Source organism: Tympanuchus pallidicinctus, unplaced genomic scaffold (genome assembly GCF_026119805.1).
Source record: "Tympanuchus pallidicinctus isolate F22 unplaced genomic scaffold, pur_lepc_1.0 scaffold1, whole genome shotgun sequence".
NCBI lineage: Eukaryota > Metazoa > Chordata > Aves > Galliformes > Phasianidae > Tympanuchus > Tympanuchus pallidicinctus.
The window spans coordinates 330,455-349,637 of NW_026294618.1; the positions used below are offsets into that span (position 1 = coordinate 330,455).

The following is a 19,183-nucleotide window of genomic DNA, read 5'->3' on the forward strand; positions in this document are numbered from 1 at the left end:
TTACTCTCTCCTGTGCAAATGGAAAGGTAAGGCCATGTGCACTGGAGACTTTATTTCTTACCGAAATTCTGGAGTTAGGTGTTGAGGAAAGGTGATGAAAGAGTGCTGCTCTGAGCACTGCTGCACTAATAGTGGGAAATAAAACGTGCAAGCAGTGCAGCAGGACTTGCATCTAGCCAGATGTGTTTTTCTCCAAAACAGGGTCCATCATGCATACCAACTGCCTGAGGGCAGTGATCCAGGCTGTAGCCAGCCGTGGTCCAGGGAGTGCTAGTTGGCATTCCTAAAACCCTGCTGAGAACAATGTGAGCATCTGGAGTCCAGGTAATCATGTGGACCAATGCCCTGGGCCTCCATACTTTACAGAAAGAAATGCAGCTTGTGGACCTACAACAGCAGTGCCATGGAGCTCAGTGCTCGTAGGACTTTGTAGATCAGCTCTGTAGGATGCTCTGGAGTCAAACCCTGGAGGGGAGGCCTGTACTGTTGCAGCAAATAGTGACATTCACCGGAATACTGTAGGTGTTCAGACCTCCTTCTGACTCATGACAGAAGCTGGATATGCTCTGATCCACTCAGTGAGCTTGGAGCACTGAGACAGGCCTGGTGCCAGCTCTAAGCCCATCTCTCATGTTTTGTTCTCCGATGAGAGCTGGTGGACTTTTGGTGAGCCCGGTGCCCCCTGAGGCTTGAGGGCTGGGCTGAACATGCCCATCTACTTAACGTGCTGTTCTGCTGGGAAGTGTTCTGTTGGCTTGTTTTTGAAGAGAAACAGATGGCAGTTGTCTGCAGTGGATGAGATTGTTTGAGGACTTTAAAAGGAAATGCTTTTTCCTTGACAGAAGATTACTTTCATTCAATCACTTTTGATAATAATACTTGTATGGTACTGGCATATTTGAATCTAATACGAAAATCATATTTACTTCCTTTTTATGTCAGTGGATTATATCCTTGGCTATATTGTTCAAGTCTGCTGCAGGCTGACCCGGAGGAATGGTCTCTTAAGTGCATATTGCCTTCAGCACTTGGCAGATGTGGCTTCTCTGGTCCTTCCTTTACAAGTGAGGTGGTGAAACTGACAGCTGTGTAGCCTGAGGTAGATTTCCTGCCGAAATGATGCAGGCCAGGCCATGTAAGCTTCCTGTATGTCTCCTGCCTGTCATGAGCTTGTTTTGGAGAACCACCTCTGTGCATGCGAGTCGTGCCGTCCCAGGATAGAGGTATCATTGATGATGTCTTTGACAGGTAAACTGTGACAGCCAACAAGTCTTCCCATTGGTGTCATTTGTAATTATGACTTTTCTAAGGCTAGCACATTCATTTTACATGATTTGTCTTTCAGACATCATTTTTTGCCTTTCCTGCATACTGGTTGACTGACGTCCATGTAGTACTTGATTACCAGACTGCGTCTTGATGTCTTGATGCCTGCTATATGGCTGGCTGGCTGCTTGTGTCTGTCCAGGGAAAAGAGCAATTTCTCTGTCCAGCTTTCCTCCCAGGAGGCCAAGACGTGGTCTGACTTAGGCTGGACAGGCACTCAGAACCTCAGCTAACCATATTTTGATTCCACAGCAGTTACTTCTACATTATGCAGAATGACACATCTGCTTTTAATTTTCTCTGTGTTTGTAAGAAGAAAGTGATTCTTAATCAAACAATATGGGAGCTTTGTTTGATGAAGCCCCATATTTACTGGCAACATTTTTCAGCTCTCTGCTGCAATTAGAGTGAAGGATGAAGCACAGAATGAAGGGTACAGAAGGCTGTGTACAGGACGAATTGCACAGCCAACTTTTATTCTCTTTCCTTACAGTTTGACTTTCATGGTGGCTTGTGTCCATCTGTGTGAACGTGCCAGCACTAGAAGAAACCAGTGGAAGACCTGCTATTGAGCTCTACGTTGAGGTGCCCTGGGGCAAGTGCTCCAGTAATAATTATTTCTGTGAGGAATTTGTACTCTCCAGAGTTGGAGCTGGATCTGGATCTGGGAGGACAGCCCTGGTAGGGAAATACCTGGTTTTAAATTGAGCGGAAGGTTTCTGTCTCAAGAGAGCTGGGATGCTTATAAATTTCTGGCTGTTGATGACTTCAGTGGAAATGGGGAGATACAGCTCATCTCTTCTGCAGGCGATGGGTTCTTTCTTTCCCTTGGACTGTTTCTTCTGATGGTTTTCCTGGTAGTGCAGTCAGGGTCTTTCTTGTTAGAAAAATCTTGATAAACACTGACAAGGGAACAAGAAAATAAATAAATGCATGTAAGAGATGTACGACTATAAACAGACAGGTACTGGTGTCAGGGAGTTCCCCCAGAAACTGGATTTCTGTTTTGTAGTTTGTCACGTTGAGAAGGTAAAAAGAGTTTTAATATCGGACTGTAACATCATACTTTTTCAAAATATAATTGTGATTAATTGCATACAGGTGTGGTTCTAAAGATTTGCTTAGATGTTCATGGATGGGGAATGAGAGTAGGAAGCTGTCTTAAGTCTACGCAGTTAGTTATAGAACAGCCACAAGTGCAGAAAAGCACTGGAGGGAAGCAGTTGTTGGATAGCTCATTAGTAAATGATTGATACAAGTGTGGCTTAAGACAACTTCCGCTGCAATTTGAACAGTGGTTGTAATGGTATTTAAGGGAGAAGTTTTAGAAATCCAAGAACACGGGGGGAATTAGTTGCACATCCATCATCTATTTTAGCTTTCTGTCGCTTTGTCATTTAATTAAAATATGGAAAGATCAAGCCAAAGACTTTCCTGTGACTTAATATCCTTTCTCAGTCACATACGCTGCTGGATTCTCTAACACAGTATTTTTGTTCTTTGTGTTTAAAGGAAACAGAGGAAATACAGTACTGTGTTTCCTTCTTGTTTCTGGGCAGTAATGGCTCTATACTGTGCTAATAAGTTGGTTTGATAAGTGTTTAGCGAGGGCTGGCTGAGCTCATTCTCTGTTATGGTGGAGGCTGAGTGCTGCTGTCCGTGTTGCCCTGCGGCGATACGTTCTGTTCCACGAGGGCAGATGGAGCATCGCGGATGGTCTGTCAGACAGGTACCTCTGTTAAATGGAGTTTAGTGTTGTCAGCATGGCTGGAACATGTATGCAGGGACAGCTCAGGGAAGGCTAAGCAAATATTTTCAAATATTTTCAACTGTCCTCTTTACCCATGGAAGATTTTGTTAGTATTTCTGAAGGGTGTCCATTCAAATGGTGCAAAGTTGAATATGTGTCACGGCCTTGGATCTGTGTGCTGTCTTTCAGGGCTATCCCTGGGTTTGCAGTTGCAGTCACAGAATGGCCAGGGTTGGAAGGGACCTCAAGGATCACGAAGCTCCAAGCCCCCTCTTCCATGCAGGGCCACCAACCTCCCCATTTCACAGCAGCCCAGGCTGCCCAGGGCCCCATCCAACCTGGCCTTGAACACCTCCAGGGATGGACGGGGCATCACAGCCTCTCTGGGCAGCTGTTCCAGCACCTCACCACTCTCACAGCACACAACTTCCCCTTGACATCCAACCTCCATCTGCCCTCCCTCAACTTCAAACCATTTCCCCTTGTCCTGCTGTTATCTGACCTTTCAAAGAGCCTACTCTGGTTCTTTTACTAGGGACAGAGAGCAGATCTTTCTCGGCCTGACACATCTCCAGGTCATCAGCATAATGTCTTCCTAATTGCTATGGAGCTGTGATTACATGTCACGGGTGCTTTGAGTCCTAAGGAACAGCCCTGACCTCACAAGCCAGCCCAGCAGCGTAGCTTTCTGCATTTGAGCTCTGGACATAGTGGGGTATGTCAGTGCTGGTGAACAAAATGAAAACAGTGCCAAAGCCCAGAAATTCCTGCCTCTGGAATTCGACCCACTGCCTCGTGAAGCTGCAGGTGCAGTGTTTGCTATTGCCCATTCCTGACACAGCCTGGAGGTGGACTTGTCTGTATGCTACCTCCAGTGGGCGTTTGGATGGATCCGTTATTTAGAGTCCTAAGAGAGTTGAATGGCACAAACATTGTCAGATTGTTCCTAGCCAATGACATCTTTAATTTCCTAGTATTCCTGTAACCACAGTTTATTTTTCCCAGGATGTATAAAAGTAGAGGCTAATGCTCTTTTGTGTCTTTCTGGTGGTTCTAAAGATTAGCCAATCTTGATTTTATCTATTACAAAATTGCTGTAGGTTGAAATGGAATGCCAGAAGGACCACATGCGTTTCCCTTCCTGCATTTCCTCATCACTTTGGGTGCCGCTGCATGAAGGTCAGGCCTGCCAGCAAGGCTAGGCTCACCTTCCTATGCAGGAATTCATCTCCAGGTCCTGGCTTCCCTCTTTCTGCCTTCGCCAGATGTTTTAGTCTGCAGATAGCTGTGGCTGTTGTAGTGTCCTGTATTTCAGAGGAAGGTAAACAATGCAAACCTCAGGTGACATCAGGCCCTTGTTGAGGGAAAAGAATCCTTTCTGCTTTGTGAAGAAATCTGTCGGTAGTCCCCATCTCAGTGCTCAGCAAGGAGCAGCCTGTGACAGCATTACTGCCACGTAGATCTGCTGTCACCAGAAACCACAAACCAGCCTGTAAGTGTAAGGACTGCTGCAGCACACAGCACTGCAGTGTGCCGTGATTCCCTCGGCAGGAGAATTTTGTGAATAATATTTCAGTTACCACTCGTACGTTTCATTTCACGCCTGAGTTTGAAAATCATGTTGTAGATATTTCATCCCTTTTGTCGGCCAAGTAAAGTAGACTGACGATAGATTTTGATTTCCAGCTCCGCAAAGCCTGGCATCAAATCTGTACCTGCGTATCTTCAAAGCATACGTTGTTCCTGGGAAATTGTGCAGGCAGTTCTTTGCACTGATGGTTATACAAGCACAGAGGCAGCGTTTCTTCTACATACTGTGTTTTTAATTAAAGTGTCTCTTTCACGGTGTGCCATCCTTTGAAGTGAATTATTTGCTCAAGGATGAAGAAAAAAATAGCCTTCGTGCAAGATTTTTTAATACAGATTGTTTCAGATAGGGTCTCTATTTTTCAGAGAAACGTCTGAAGCAACTCAAAGATACAGAACTGACTAAGCAGAATCCTAGGCTAATTCTCACTCTCCACCACAGCAGTAATTGTAGTTTGGTGGCACAGGACTAAGCAAGGTGGCAATGAACAGATTTCTGTATTGGGCTTGAAGTTCTTGCTGAACTGGGAGGAAATTGGAGAGGAGGTTTCTGTGAGAGTGAGCCAGAGATGAGCATTCTGCCTTCTTCCAGTCAAATAGTTAATGCCTTGATCTCTGTTCAATTACTTGTTTGCGCTCTTGCAGTGCCTAGAAGTCATGGGCATGAATCACAGCCCTCTCCTGCCAGGCTGAGGTCAGTTTTTAACTTGAACATCAGATATATCTCCTATCAGCAGTCTGCATCTGGCAGTCAACAAGTTAACAGGTATTTTTCTCCTCTAACTGCTACAATCACAAGCAGTTATCAGCGTTAAGGTAATTAAGGTGGATTACTTCAGATTTGAAGTAACGTGATGGTTATTGGAACTGCAATTAATAGCAGTTATTAATATCAGTTTATAGCTTGTTGCTATAAACTGAGCAGGTTGTGAGATAGATTGTATCCTAAGCAGCTGAATTAATAAGGGTTAATTTTTTCCTTGGAGGACCTGCCACCTTTATTTGTGAGCCAGGAAGGTCCTGCAGCATGTGTCATTGCAGAGAGGAGCAGTCCCCATCTTGGTATAAACTGTGGTCGCCCCAGCAAGAGACAGAAATACTTGGATGGGACTGGATGAGCTTCCTTAATGCCTATAGGACCTCGTCAACCATCCCTGCCTGTGCGACCTCTCAGAAATGTGCTTGTTAAAGGTTTACTTGTTCAGAAGATGTTCACTGGCTCTTTGTTGGACTAATGCTTTCATCTGATGCTAAAATATCAGTTAGTGGGACATTCAGTAGAGAGAACAAACACACTGTGTGATACAGAGCATTAATTTCCACTTAAAAGAGGCAGCAACTTAAATTGAGTGTGTGCCAGATAAAGGATCTGCTTTGAGTTCAAGTTAGTGGCAACAAAGGCATGTGTTAAAGTCTGAAAAATTGTTTTAAGAGTCCCCTAAAGGAAACCTAAAAATAGAGGTGATACATCATGGAATGAGTCCACTGGAGGCCTCATAGTTCCTTTGCTGTCTGTATTTCCTAGGGAATGCAAAGATGCGTCTCCGTTTGCTCTTTTTATTCAGTCATTTTGAAGTAAGAAAGATGGAATGAACAGACCTTGGTGCCCAAACAGACCTTACTGAACTGTGCGTGGCAAAGACCATGAAAAGGGAAGTGCTGCTGGCCTTCCCAGAATGACCACCCCGAGGTTTGGCTGGGTGGCAACACGATGAAGATCTTCCAGTGACTCAAGTATTACAGATAGCTGGGATGTGTCAGACCTGCTAGTCTCTTAGAGAGGTCTCAAGGGAGTCCCAATTAGAAAGGGGATGTTTTCTCCATTCATTGGTGGGCAGGATTTGACTGAGCATTGTTAAGCTCTGTTAACACCGTAATCAATGAGAGAAGCCTTTTTCCCAGTTATGTCCTACACCTGTATGTATGTGAATGCATATAAGTTGTGTACTTGCAGCTCTTGCAAAGCCTCAGTCACACCAATGCACACCATTTCATTTAACTGAAATGGTTAAACTGGGAGACCAGTCAGCCCTCCTGTGTAATTGGTGGAAAGATTAATTACTCACCCATCTCAGTCCTATAAAGTGTCTTCAATTGGGTGGTGTGGATTCAGGTATTGTTTGAGAAAGGGGTTTCCATATAAATTAATTGCTTGCGTATGGAGGTGAAAAAGAGCAGGCTAGAGCTCTCAAATATCTTCCTCACTGAGCGTCTCATGAAGCCTAATAGAAACAAACATTTAGCTTTTGAAACCTCGTGTTTGCTTTAAAAAGCCATAATTAAGTACTGGGAAGCTGCCACAAGCAGCACTGCACATTCCCACAGTTTTTTGGTGCTCACGGATTACTCTCAGTGGAAGTAACTGCAGGGCAGGTTGTATAAGAGCATGGGTAAGTGCTCAGTAACACTGCTATGCTAAAACAAAACCCTGGCATTGTTTTCCATGGTGTGTGTCTGCTTTTATGGGTTGGCAAGAAAGTGAGTGTAATTTAGTGTTCAGAAAGCTGGCAGTTACTTGCAGCAGAGGTTGTAGTAACACTTGAACACACCGTCCTCACTGCTCCCTCAGGATATGCATGGATGCAAGAGGATGCATGCTATGAGGTTTTGTACCAGAAAAAAAAATAATACAAAAAACATGGAAAGAGCTTTTCACAGTCTAAAAACCAGATGACTTAACCAGATGACTGTGCATAAGGGAGTTCTACTACCTAAATCTACTTGTTTAAAAAAAAATGAGGTTTAATACTCTGGTAATTTTAAAACATCTATGGAGATTATCCTCAAAATTTCCACTGGGATTAGGAAATCTCATCCCCAAAGGAAGAGATCTCTCAAGTCAAAACTCTACAAATTATAGGATTTATATTAAAAAACACTTCTGCCACTTTGCGCACAGATCCCTGGATTTTGAGTTTGTTTGTGTACCCTGGCTTCTCATATAAGCCAAGTCCGTACAACAGAAGCTGCATCAAGCATAGCATCTCAAACTTGATTGCGTTGTGGTTCAGTAAATATTAATTTGCATTCATCTGTATATAACTGAAGGGCATTTAGCACTATAGACAGCTTATATCATTTACTTTTAATTCTTATTCCAGTTCTCTTGATAAGCTTTCCTTCTGCAAGGTTTCCAGCTTGGGCATCTTGTGAGATCCTGGGAATTGCCACATGTGACAAATTAACCTCCAGAGCTACTCTCTGGACATCTCTCAGTCCTTGTTACCAAGGCATCATTATCTTTTCATAAAAATCTAGCCCCTTGTTTGCTTCCCTGCTGTTTGATTACTGGCAGGAAAAGCTGATGAACTCATAAAGGACTAAGCATGTATTGCCAGATAAGTAGCACTTAGATAAATAGAAAATAGACTTTTTTTAGAGGGCGTAGCCTGACTGAATCACAGAATCACAGAATGGTTTGGGTTGGAAGGGACCTCAAGGATCACGAATCTCCAACCCCCCTGTGCCATGCAGGGCCACCAACCTCCCCATTTCACAGCAGCCCAGGCTGCCCAGGGCCCCATCCAACCTGGCCTTGAACACCTCCAGGGATGGACGGGGCATCACAGCCTCTCTGGGCAGCTGTTCCAGCACCTCACCACTCTCACAGCACACAACTTCCCCTGACATCCAACCTCCATCTGCCCTCCCTCAGCTCCAAACCATTTCCCCTTGTCCTATTACTACCTACCGTTGTAAAAAGTTGATTCCCCTCCTTTTTATAATCCCTTTTTAAATACTTACTGCTATAATTACAAACATTTTTAATTAGATGAGAACAAATGGGAAACATCTCCTGCCTGTGCCTGCTGTTGTACTGAGACAAACGAAGTGGGAATGTCTGGGGAAATGTTGTTGATTGTTCTTCTGTTTTGTTTTGTTTGTTTTTATTCCTAATTAGTTGTTTTCTAGATCACTTCTCTGATGCCTTACAGGTCACCAGTGGTCTGTGGACTTCACTATGGGTGATACTGCTTCAGAGATAGTCAAAGAATAGCCCACAAATCCATCTTGCTCAGTAATCTCAGAGGAAGAATTATATTCCTACCTACTGGAATTTAATGGCTTGAGTTGTACCAGTCAAGCAGTTGGATCAGATGCTGAAGCATGAGGCTTCTTACCCCCTATTCAAGTATTTGTGGCTATGGATGTTTTTACTTCTGTCCTTCAGGACATCCTCATTCCCTGACATCCCTTATTCCGTCTCTGTTGGAGGCTGCCATGGATTCTGTGAAGCTCTGGTCCTTCATCACATTCTCCTTCCTTTATCCTAGATATTCTTGTATCTTTGGTGCCTGGTAACTTGCAGCCACGTTGCAGGTGTTGGCTTCCTGAGCACAGAGACTCTCCTCCGTCCCTGGCAAACAGTTCTTCGCATGAATGACACCTTGGTTCTGATTCAGCCACACTTGAACACACAATGCTGACTGTTCCCAGGCATTCTTCTGGGATCCTCATCTTGTGCCACGTATTTTCCTGAAAAATAGATAAGCTGCACAGAAGAATTTCTGCCAAGGTCCATAGCCTAAATAAGTCGAAGACAAAAGTCATTTGCAGTAGCAAAACCTTTCTTGCAGTGTGAAATTGTTGATTAAAATTGAAGTGATAACTAGTCACTAGCGGGGTTCCACAGGGCTCCATTTTAGGGCCTGTTCAGAAATTGAGTGAATATACGTTCAGCATTGCCCAAAACTTCAGTCCAGAATAAAATTCTCCTCGAAGAGACCAGCAGTTCTCTGTAGCACCAAAGAGATCCATATGTGAGTGGGCTGGTTTGCAAAGCGTCAGTGAAAGTGTGTGAAAGATGCAGCCCAAACAGGGAACAGAGAAGGCCAGAAGAATGCTGCCATGTGTGGAATTGAGGCTACATAACTGAATGGCCAGATTCTGATCGTACTCAGGATTTCAGTAGGGGGAAGGTTGCTTTGTCTGTCAGTTACCTCTGTAAGTGAGTTCTGAGTCTGGCTTTGTTCCTGCATGCTGATTGTAGCTACCCACGCCTCTAACATTAGCTGCTGAAGGTGAAGGCTTTACAGTGAGGTGACGGAGCACTGGAACAGGCTGCCAGGGAGGTGGTGGAGTCTCCTTCTGTGCAGATGTTCAAGACCTGCCTGGATGCTGACCTGTGCGACCTGCTGTAGGGAACCTGCTTTGGCAGGGGGTTGGACTCGATGAGCTCTGGAGGTCCCTTCCAACCCCTACAATTCTGTGATTCTGTGATTCTGTGATCCATGCCCACCTCAATTCCTTAAAATGTACTGCACCTGCTCAGGCGTATAAAGCTGCTGTTGTGGTCTCTTGTGGGACTGGTGGAGATTAGAAACAGCCGGACCATCAGAGAGGACCAACACTGACAGAAATCCCATGAGGAGTGTAGCCAAGTATAGTGAAATTTGGACAAGGTTCGGCGTGAGTCTCATCCCCCTGAACGTGTTACCTAATGAAAGTGCAGAACTCTACTGACTTCAGCACCAAGCACAGAACTACCAGATGAACATAACTGCATATCTGCAGATATCTTTTACAAGGCTTTCTTCCTTTTGATCCATTTTTCTCTCCAAATAGAGCTTGCAGGGAGCAGACTGGTGCATGTGATGCTTTCTACTGTGCCCTGTGGAGACAAAAAGCCACATCAAGCAGGAGATTTGTGAGTTGCTGAAGATAGATGCTTTAGATTCTGTTATTACATTTAGGATGATGAAAGAACAACAACTAACTTTCATGACTATGAGAGCGGAGGGAAAACTGCCTGTGGATAGATCAAGCACATGCATCGTTGGCTACAAATTAAAGTGTTTGTAGCTTCAAATCCTGATTTGAAAAGTTCAGGATAGAACGAAATATCTAAGCAAAAGATGTGAAGCAGTTTGTAAGATTTTAACTCAGATATACACAGGAGAATAAATCCACAGGTAACATTATGATTCATTAACTACACCTAATTAGGCTCCTAAATTTAAGTAGACAGAATCTCCCCTGGGGCATTTCAAGGCACCCACCTTTTACGGTTGTGGCTGTACAGGGAGCTTAGGAATTCAGTTTGTTTAAGGATGACTTCTTCAGGGCACACATGTGTTGAGTGCCCAAGTGAGGTGAATTAGCTCTTTTAATAAGGTTATTACATTTCTGGAGTTAGGAGAAAGCTGTCCTGCAGTCCAGTGCAAGAGGGGAGAGGAGAGGCTGGGAGGCAGCAGTGACTGTTTGCCTTATGGGGGGTCTCAGTCAGAGGTGCCCATGTATACCTTCATCTCCTAAACCTCGTAAGTCGCAGGCCCATGCAGCTCCAGGAGTCCACAGGGAGAAACAGTGAGACTGAGTGGATTTTTGTTGTGTGGTCTTTGTTTCTGGACCAGAAATGTTGGCCTTCTACAGTCACTTCTGATTACAGATGTGTGAGACAAGGATAAGCATCTCTTCTGTGAAAAGAAAACAAGATATTTGTTTCTGTTTATACACTTATAGCACAACCTTTCTGTAGTTAGCTGCTTCAATAGATGCAGCAAAGGGAGAAATGTCTGGTCTGCCTCAATGGCATCCCAGCTTGCACCATTTCCAGCCCAAAAATCACCAGCAAAAGAGTTGAATTTCTGCTTTGGGCAGCGTGCAAGGAGGGGCAGGGAGGAGGGCCCTGGTTCAGGCTTTGGGCGTAGGTAGTTTTGCTTACGGCAGGGCTGTTTTCCCAGAGAATCTCACTTGATTTCCACATGGTGCCTGGAAGTGGACTTTCTGTAATTGGCGTGAGTCACTTCCTCTTTATCGGCGGCTTGGAACCACCACGCTCACAGAACATGCCTGCAGTAGGCTGAGTCACTCCTCCTTTCTCTTGGATGTTACATTTAGTTCCAGGATTACAGACCATGCCAGCACTCTCTGGAAAAAGAAGCTCCCCTTTTAAAATGAGAGAAGGAGAAGGAAAGGTCTCCTTAAGTCTCTGCTCCTTTTTATTTGCTTGAGAGTGAGGATTTTGAAGCGCAGGTTTTCCAGCTTTCAGGCTTAGGTTCAGTAGCACAAGAGTCCTTCTCCTGCTGTGTCCTGGGACACTTTACACTTATGTGTAAACTATACCATACTTCAAACACAATGTAGATTATCCAGAGGTACAGTATGGCTTTTTGGCTAAGGCACGGAGCTGATGGCCTCAGGCTTTTATATGGCAGTGCCCAGTCCAATGCAGTCACTCATGGCGACACAAAACACTGTAGGATCACAGAATCACAGAATTGTAGGGGTTGGAAGGGACCTCCAGAGATCATCGAGTCCAACCCCCTGCCAAAGCAGTTCCCTGCAGCAGGTCGTACAGGTCGGCATCCAGGCAGGTCTTGAACATCTCCACAGAAGGAGACTCCAATCTGATGGTCTCTTACCAAATGATTACATCTATACTTGACCAAAAAGCAGCAGCTCCTCTGTCAGATGAGTGGGGAATGGTTGGCCATGGGGCAAGATTTGAAAGCAGGCTTAGGATATCTGGTGTGACAGAGGAGACCATGAAAAGAGGAAAACTCTTGACTTCTCCCTGCTGGCCACCCCTTTTTAATGGGCTGCAATGAAAAAGGGGCGGCCAGCAGGGACAGGGAGGTGATCGTCCCCTCTGCTCAGTTCTTGTGAGCCCCATCTGCAGCGCTGCATCCAGGCCTGGGGCCCCAGCACAGGAAGGACGTGGAGCTCTGGGAGCGGGAGCAGAGGAGGCACTGAGATGGCAGAGGGCTGGAGCAGCTCTCATCACTGTGGTCCTTTTCTACCCAGCCCATTCTACGATTCTATGATTCTGTGGTTCTGTGACCATGCCTAAGCCGTTTGGTAAGGAACCAAAGGAGTGGGCTGTGCCTCTGTTTAGCTCTGGTGTTCAAACTAGTTTGTTCGCTCCCATATTTCTAACTACATCATGGTATTGCTGTTGTCACCAGATTTGGAGTGTTCTTACATATGTGAGTTTTCTTTTTTGTTCTATTTGGTGGTCTGATGCAGTCACAATCCAGTATTTTAACTTATGTTTTACAGCACTTAAAACTCTTCCAGTTCTGCAGTCTTATGGAGCTGTGTACCTTACATATGTGCTGAGAAATTGCTTTCTTTTAGTACTTCACAAACATGAGTGATTCCATGTCTGCATGCCATACATTTTGAAGTCTCAAACAGCAGTGCTTCAGAGCTGCCACCTTTAAAAAAAATGCAGTGGTTTATATTGGGTGCTTACTCACAGTAGGGTGTTTTTATTATTTTTAATTAAAAACACGTTGAGCATTAACAGTTCCTGGCCCCAACCTGCCGAGATAAAAGGCTTGGTTATAATTTTCATCAGGGAAGGAATCATACTTTATTTGAACTGCATACTGCTTCTGTCGTTCATGGCAGGATTTGCTGATCTGCTTTCGTTGTACTGAGCTTATGGGCTGCAAATGCACACATGAATATACAGCAGAGGGCTAGAGACTGACAAAACCCATCTGTGTGTTCTTAAGAATGAGCTTTTGTGGATCTCTCCTGGAATTGACTGATAGGTGTGGACGGTGGTGATGGAGGTTAGACACTAATTGAGTCCTGGGAGTGCAAGTCTTTAAACGTGCTCAGGACTGCAGAAGCATCAGGAAATACCAAATGGTGGAACTTGCAGAAAGGGGGTGGTTTGTGTGGCTGGACTACAGGGAGACCAAATTTTCCTTTCTTTGGCAGAGATTCCCTCTGTGGGATTGGGTGAATTACTTTGATATTTAAACACTTTCAAAACTCGGTCCCTGAGCCAGGTTCCCATCTGTAAAATTTGGGGGTTATAGCAGTCAAACGTTTTGCTTAGTGGAATAATGTATGCACTTAAGCTGAAACACTCGACAGCATTTTGGGATAGAGATCCCGAGAAAGAGCCATAATCCTCTGCAAAACAATCTCATGTGGCAAGTAGCCGAACCTGCAGAACTGGAGTATTTAAAACTAGACAGATCAGCATTGCAGACAAGATGCAGCAAATGATCTTGATTAACAAAGAGGCGAGGTGTTGGCTGGCATTTTCCATGGCTTAGCACAGTCATGGGGAATTCTGCTGCCTGTGGGTGCAGTAACTTCTGGTCACCTGTCTGTCTTCTGGCCACGCAAGGGAGTGCTTGTATGGAAAATCCCAGCAGAAAGAGTCTCCACCACCTACAAATAAGGATGCTGTTAGCAGCATGGATCTCTTCACACTGTCCTGCCTGCTGCCTGTACTCAAGGCTGATAGGCCCACTCTGCCACAAAGAGCACACTGTGGCTTTAATTTTCACTTGCCTCATTTTTTGCAAGGGGAAGGTGGCACGCAGTGATGGTGTGGACGTGTTGTGAGGTTGGTACCATTAATTCACTGCACATGAATAATAATAGAGGTCTTGGATTGGGAAATGTAATGAATTATTGGTAGCACGGTGCTGATTCAGAGAGATGAGCAGTCTTCCAGTGAGAGAAGTGCGAGCAAGGAGCTGGCTCTGCTTTTAGAGCAGAGAGATTACATAAAGATTTGAAAGCCTTATCAGCTGCTTGGCCCACACTTAAACCTGACAGTTTAACCATTTGATTGAATGCCCACGTCTCAGTGCTGACTGCTGCCCTCTGAGAGAACGAAGGTCCCAGAGGTCCTCCAAGTACTGCCTCTCTTTCAACTCATCCCAACTCAGTCCCCATCTACTTCTTAAGGTGCAGGGCTCCTGACTATCAGTCCTGTTAGCATTTTGACTGATGACCCTATTTCTTTGCCTTTTGTTTGCATACATCACTGGTTCTGCAGGCCAAATTGTGTTAAGCTCTCTGCTGGATTGCATGCAGCAGGCCAAGTGCCAGCCCTTCCCTGCAGGATTTCTGTGCTTAACGCTGAGAGGAGACTAAAATCCTAGGTATTTTTTTTCTGGTGGGTTTAATCATAAATAACATCTTTTGACACCTTGCTGCAGTTCATGCCGTGCTTTGTGTCAGATGTTTTGCTCTCTGGGGGATTTAAGGAAGGTATTTTGAAGGAACCAGATGTTTAATCTTTCTTGTGGAGTTGGCTGCTGCACAGAAGCTAGTTGGAAATTGTGAGGTGTTTTGCACTTGAAAAAGCCTTTCCATTTTACTTTCTAAATCAATCTATCTGAGCTATATATGGGTTTAGTGTTGTATAAATGTTCTAGAATAAGGGAAGACTTGCTATGTGCCATTCACACTATTTACTCTTTGCAAACGTAAGTCTGTCCTGGTGAAACGTCCTCAAGATGTTTATGGAGTCCACAAAGAAGAGTGGACAGCTCTTTGCAAACGAAAAAATTGTAGGTTCTTCCTTCTTTTCACTGAGCTGCATCCAGAATTTAGTTGCTGAATTGAAGACAGGAACTAGTTAGGAGTTTTAAAAGTACCAAAGCTAATCATGAATGTTAAATACCTGCCTGCTTTTGGAAGTCTCTTTACACAGCCACTTCTATCTTCAGGCACCAAAAGCCTATTTGGCATCAGTCTTTCTTTACCTGACCTTCTTATCCATCCCAGAGGAATAACTGCACCCTAAGGTGCCTTAATGATAAACAATCTTTCTGAATATTTTCCTCTGATTATTTCTCCTTCTGCATTCTTCCCTGGGATGCTGTTGACCAGCAGCTGTGATTTAGTGATGCTTTGTTTTATCACGACTTCTCTCCTGGTACCACAGATAGCATTCACATTGCCATTAGCACAGGTGCCAGGGTGGGAGGGAAAGCTCAGTTCCCTAGATGTGCTTAGGAAAGACCTTTTTTGTCTGTTTCTTTGAATGCTGAAGGGTGGCATGACCTGTTCAAAGAAAGGTACAGCTCCACCCAGCCTGTGTTCTGCCCCAGAGTTGACCATGAAGACTGGGAGGTGAAAGGAGATCTTTGTGAAGAAGAGCCAATCTGGAATACGAAAGAGTAGCCCAGATCTATTAAACTGCGTTTCTGTGTTCCTTTTGCTTCGTGATCTTCATCAGACACGTATCAGCAGGTTTTATGGGATGCAGTTTGGATGGAAGGTGTTTAAGGCCATACGGATTTGTTCTCCAGATGCCTTGTAGGCCCTCAGCCTGAGATGCAGTAGTATCTGAAGGATACTTAGCCTTGTGCAGTTGACACACTGGAGGGATGGGATGCCATCCAGAGGGACCTTCACGGGTTGAGCAGCAAGCCCAGGTGAAGCTCATGAGGTTCAGCAAATCCACATGCAAGGTCTGCACCTGGGTCAAGGCAGCACCCACTACCAATACAAGCTGGGGGATGAAAGGATTGAGTGCAGCCCTGCTGAAAAAACATCTGAGGGTGCTGGTGGATGGGAAGCTGGATATGAGCCAGCAGTGTGCCCTTGCAGCCCAGAAAGCCAACCATATCCTGGACTGCATCCTGAGCAGCGTGGCAGCAGGGCAAAGGAGGTGATCCTTCCTCTCTGCTCTGTGCTGGTGAGACCTCACCTGGAGCATCCAGATGTGGAGCCCTCAGTACAGGAGAGACATGGAGCTGTTGTCTAGAGGAGGGCCACAGAAATGATCCAATGGATGGAACACCTCTCCTGTGAGGACAGGCTGAGGGCTGGGGCTGTGCAGATGGAGAAGAGAAGGGAAGGCTGCGAGGTGAGCTGAGAGCAGCCTGTCAGTATCTAAAGGGGAGCGACAGGACAGAAGGGGACAGACTCTTTAGCAGGGTCTGTGGTGACAGGACAGAGGGAAATGCCTTCAAGCTCAAAGAGGGGAGATTCAGGTTAGATATAGGGAAAAAGTAAGTATGGTGAGACACTGGAACAGTTTGTTCAGCTCCTAACAGAGATGTGCATCTTTTGTTGCCTTCCCATCACAGGACAGTTGCTAATTCACATTTCGCTGCAGATTGCTGTGCCAGGCTTTTGCAGCTCAGAAGCTGTAGGTTTTCATGTCTGTTTCCTGACTTATCGTGACTCTTCTAATAATGTGGGAACTTCAACACTGATATCTTGGCAGCCTGATACAGGAGGTCAGTCTGCAAATATAGAAACAATTCTCTTTGCCTCAGCAAAGACAGCAAGTAAAACACAATGTAAACAAGGCAGTTGGATTGCTTCCCCCACTAGGAATATTTGTATTTACGCAGGCAGATTTACTGGGTGTGATTAAATCTCACACTCCTGCTTGGCAGCTGATTAGCTGCAAGGGGCAGTCAGGAATTTCCTTTCTCTTCCAGGGCTGCACGCTTTCAAAATCTTCCTTCAAGTTTGTGCCAAGGATCTCAAAGTGCTTTGGTTTTTTAATTACTCTTAATCACGCCTCTGCAAAGAGCAAAGATGAGAGATAGCACAGCCTGCAGTGGAGCAGTGGGGAAACCGAGGCTTGGGAGATGGCGGCCAACCTGGGGCAGCAGAAGCTGCGACCATCAGACTTGAAGGAGGGAGGGCCGAACATTGCAGCAGTTTTCCGTGGGATTTCTGTGGGTCTCATGATCTTGTGTCAGTTCTCAGTAGTCTGTATCTTTAACATAGGAAAGTGCTGGCTGTCTGCAGGAACAAAGTGGTGCTTTGATGTATGTATTAGGGCACAGTCACCAGAGGGGAAAACGTATTTCTCCCCTGTAAATTTCAGTTTATTTACTTGGTCCTTCAGCACACTGTTCCTCTAATTTCTGAGCTGAACAGCATATATAAGCATTGTTTGTTTGTTTGTTTGTTTTCTCTTTGTATAGAAAGGCACTTTGCTCTGAAATAGCCTCAGGTGTTGGCCATGACTGAGGCAACAGAACTGGTTCAGCTTCATAAATGATATGCTGCTGTGTCCCTACAGGGCAAATCAGTGAATTTACTGTGTGGATTCACCTTCTGTGGGTGTACACTAAAGGAGCTGCACTGGCTTTGATTGCTTTGCTTAGAGGTAAAGCCAAAGAGAGCTGGCCTTGCAACATCAAGGAGGGGAAGATAGTTTTCTTATTAAGGCACACATTGGTCCAGAGGGACCAGTGATGCACAGACACAGCTCTGGTGGGCATGTTAACCTTTCTCACCTGTCTGTTACTTACACTGAAGATGAAACAAGGTACTAGCCAAGCCCTCATCCTCTTTCTCAGGATGGTAGGAACAGAGAAGGGGTCTTTCTCAGCGTGGCTGAAGCTTGAAGTCCAAAGATGGGAATATTTTAGACCTCATAGGGTGGAGAGGGTTTCTTTCAGGTAGGATTTCTTATTTGATGGTGGATAATCTAAGTTGGTTTTTTTTTGTTGTTGCTTTTTGTAGACAGCATCTTCCAGAGGTGGGTTCTGGGTATCGAGAAATGGATATGCAGTCTCAAGTCAGCAATGCCTGAAGGGAGACAGGGATTCAAGCATAACTGACAGTCCCCTTTGCTAGGGGCTTCCTGTTGTGCCTGCCACCATGATACGACCAGCTGCAGATCTCTGAAGCTCAGGGCTGGAACCAAAGGCCAACTTATCAGTCATTTCATTGCCTTAGATGGGTGTCTAAATAAGCTGTCTGAATCTGACCCTCAGTCTAGTCTCAAAGCTTAATTATAAGTATTACAGAATCACAGACTTGTAGGGGTTGGAAGGGACCTCCAGAGATCATTGAGTGCAACCCCCTGCCAAAGCAGTTCCCTACTCCAGGTCGCACAAGGAGGTGTGCAGGTGGGTCTTGAACATCTCCAGGGAAGGAGACTCCACCACCTCCCTGGCAGCCTGTGCCAGTGAAGTAAACAATATGTTGAGCACGTTGTAGTTCCTAGCCTTTTCTCCTTGTGTATCTCTGTGCAGGCATTTGAAGTGCATTCATCACAGCGGTAAATGAGTGCCTGTTGGTAATTAGGTATCAGCTGAACCCACAGCATGATGCGATAATTCTCATTCTGATCAGCTGAAGTAACTCTAACAGTTGTGCTCTTCTTACTCTTCTCTTTCAGTTCCCAGGAAGCTTCTGCATGAAATCCAGCCAAGGCCAAGCAATTACCAAGGATTTCAGAAGCCACATTTTCCACTGCGACCAAGGCTGTTTGATGCTGATGCTATAGGAGACGGCGTGTTCCTTTCTGATGTCTCTCCTCCCAGTGTAGGACGTGCCCTCCCAGGTAGCTGTGACTATTGTATGACTGGCTCAGACCTTACTGTGGTCTGGTAACTCTTCCCCTTATGGAAACTTAGACTTTATCCGGGTTTCTGTTTTGTACCTGTCCATGTCACGGTCAGAATGAGAGGTTCTGAGGCATTAACACTGGCTGACCACAGTGAACTGTTAAACTCACACTGAATTTCCTGAAATAGCAGTCATGGCCATGCGTGTCAAAATTCGTCACGGAAGTACTTTGAAGACCCATCCAATGCAGTCCCAAATCCAGAGCAGGGCAAACACGGCAGGAGGTTGCTTCACTGGGGACAGAGGTTTTCAGCTGAGCTTTGAACTGTGATGCCATTTTCGTAAGAATGCAAAGTGGAGGGAGATGAATGAAGTCAGGTCTTTGCTATCGAGCGGTAGGTGAGTGGGAGGAAGGGATTGATTATGAATAAAGGAAAATGGCAAGTGAGCACTTACTGGGTTAGGCAATGTTTTTGCATTGTGTTTCCCAACACG

The 19,183-nt window shown here is 45.2% G+C and overlaps 1 protein-coding gene across 5 annotated transcripts in view; it reads left to right on the top strand.

Moving 5' to 3' along the window:
- The window catches only part of EVA1A (eva-1 homolog A, regulator of programmed cell death), a 192,535-nt gene that overhangs the window by 159,373 nt on the left and 13,979 nt on the right, over nucleotides 1–19,183 (top strand). For 3 of the 5 annotated variants that reach the window (XM_052692604.1, XM_052692613.1, XM_052692617.1), the window contains one exon: nucleotides 18,519–18,683. In XM_052692604.1, coding sequence (XP_052548564.1) covers nucleotides 18,519–18,683 — 165 coding nt within the window. Of the gene's footprint in view, nucleotides 1–14,846; nucleotides 14,932–18,518; nucleotides 18,684–19,183 lie in introns of those variants that run through there. The other 2 variants (XM_052692627.1, XM_052692637.1) reach the window with 2 other exon arrangements.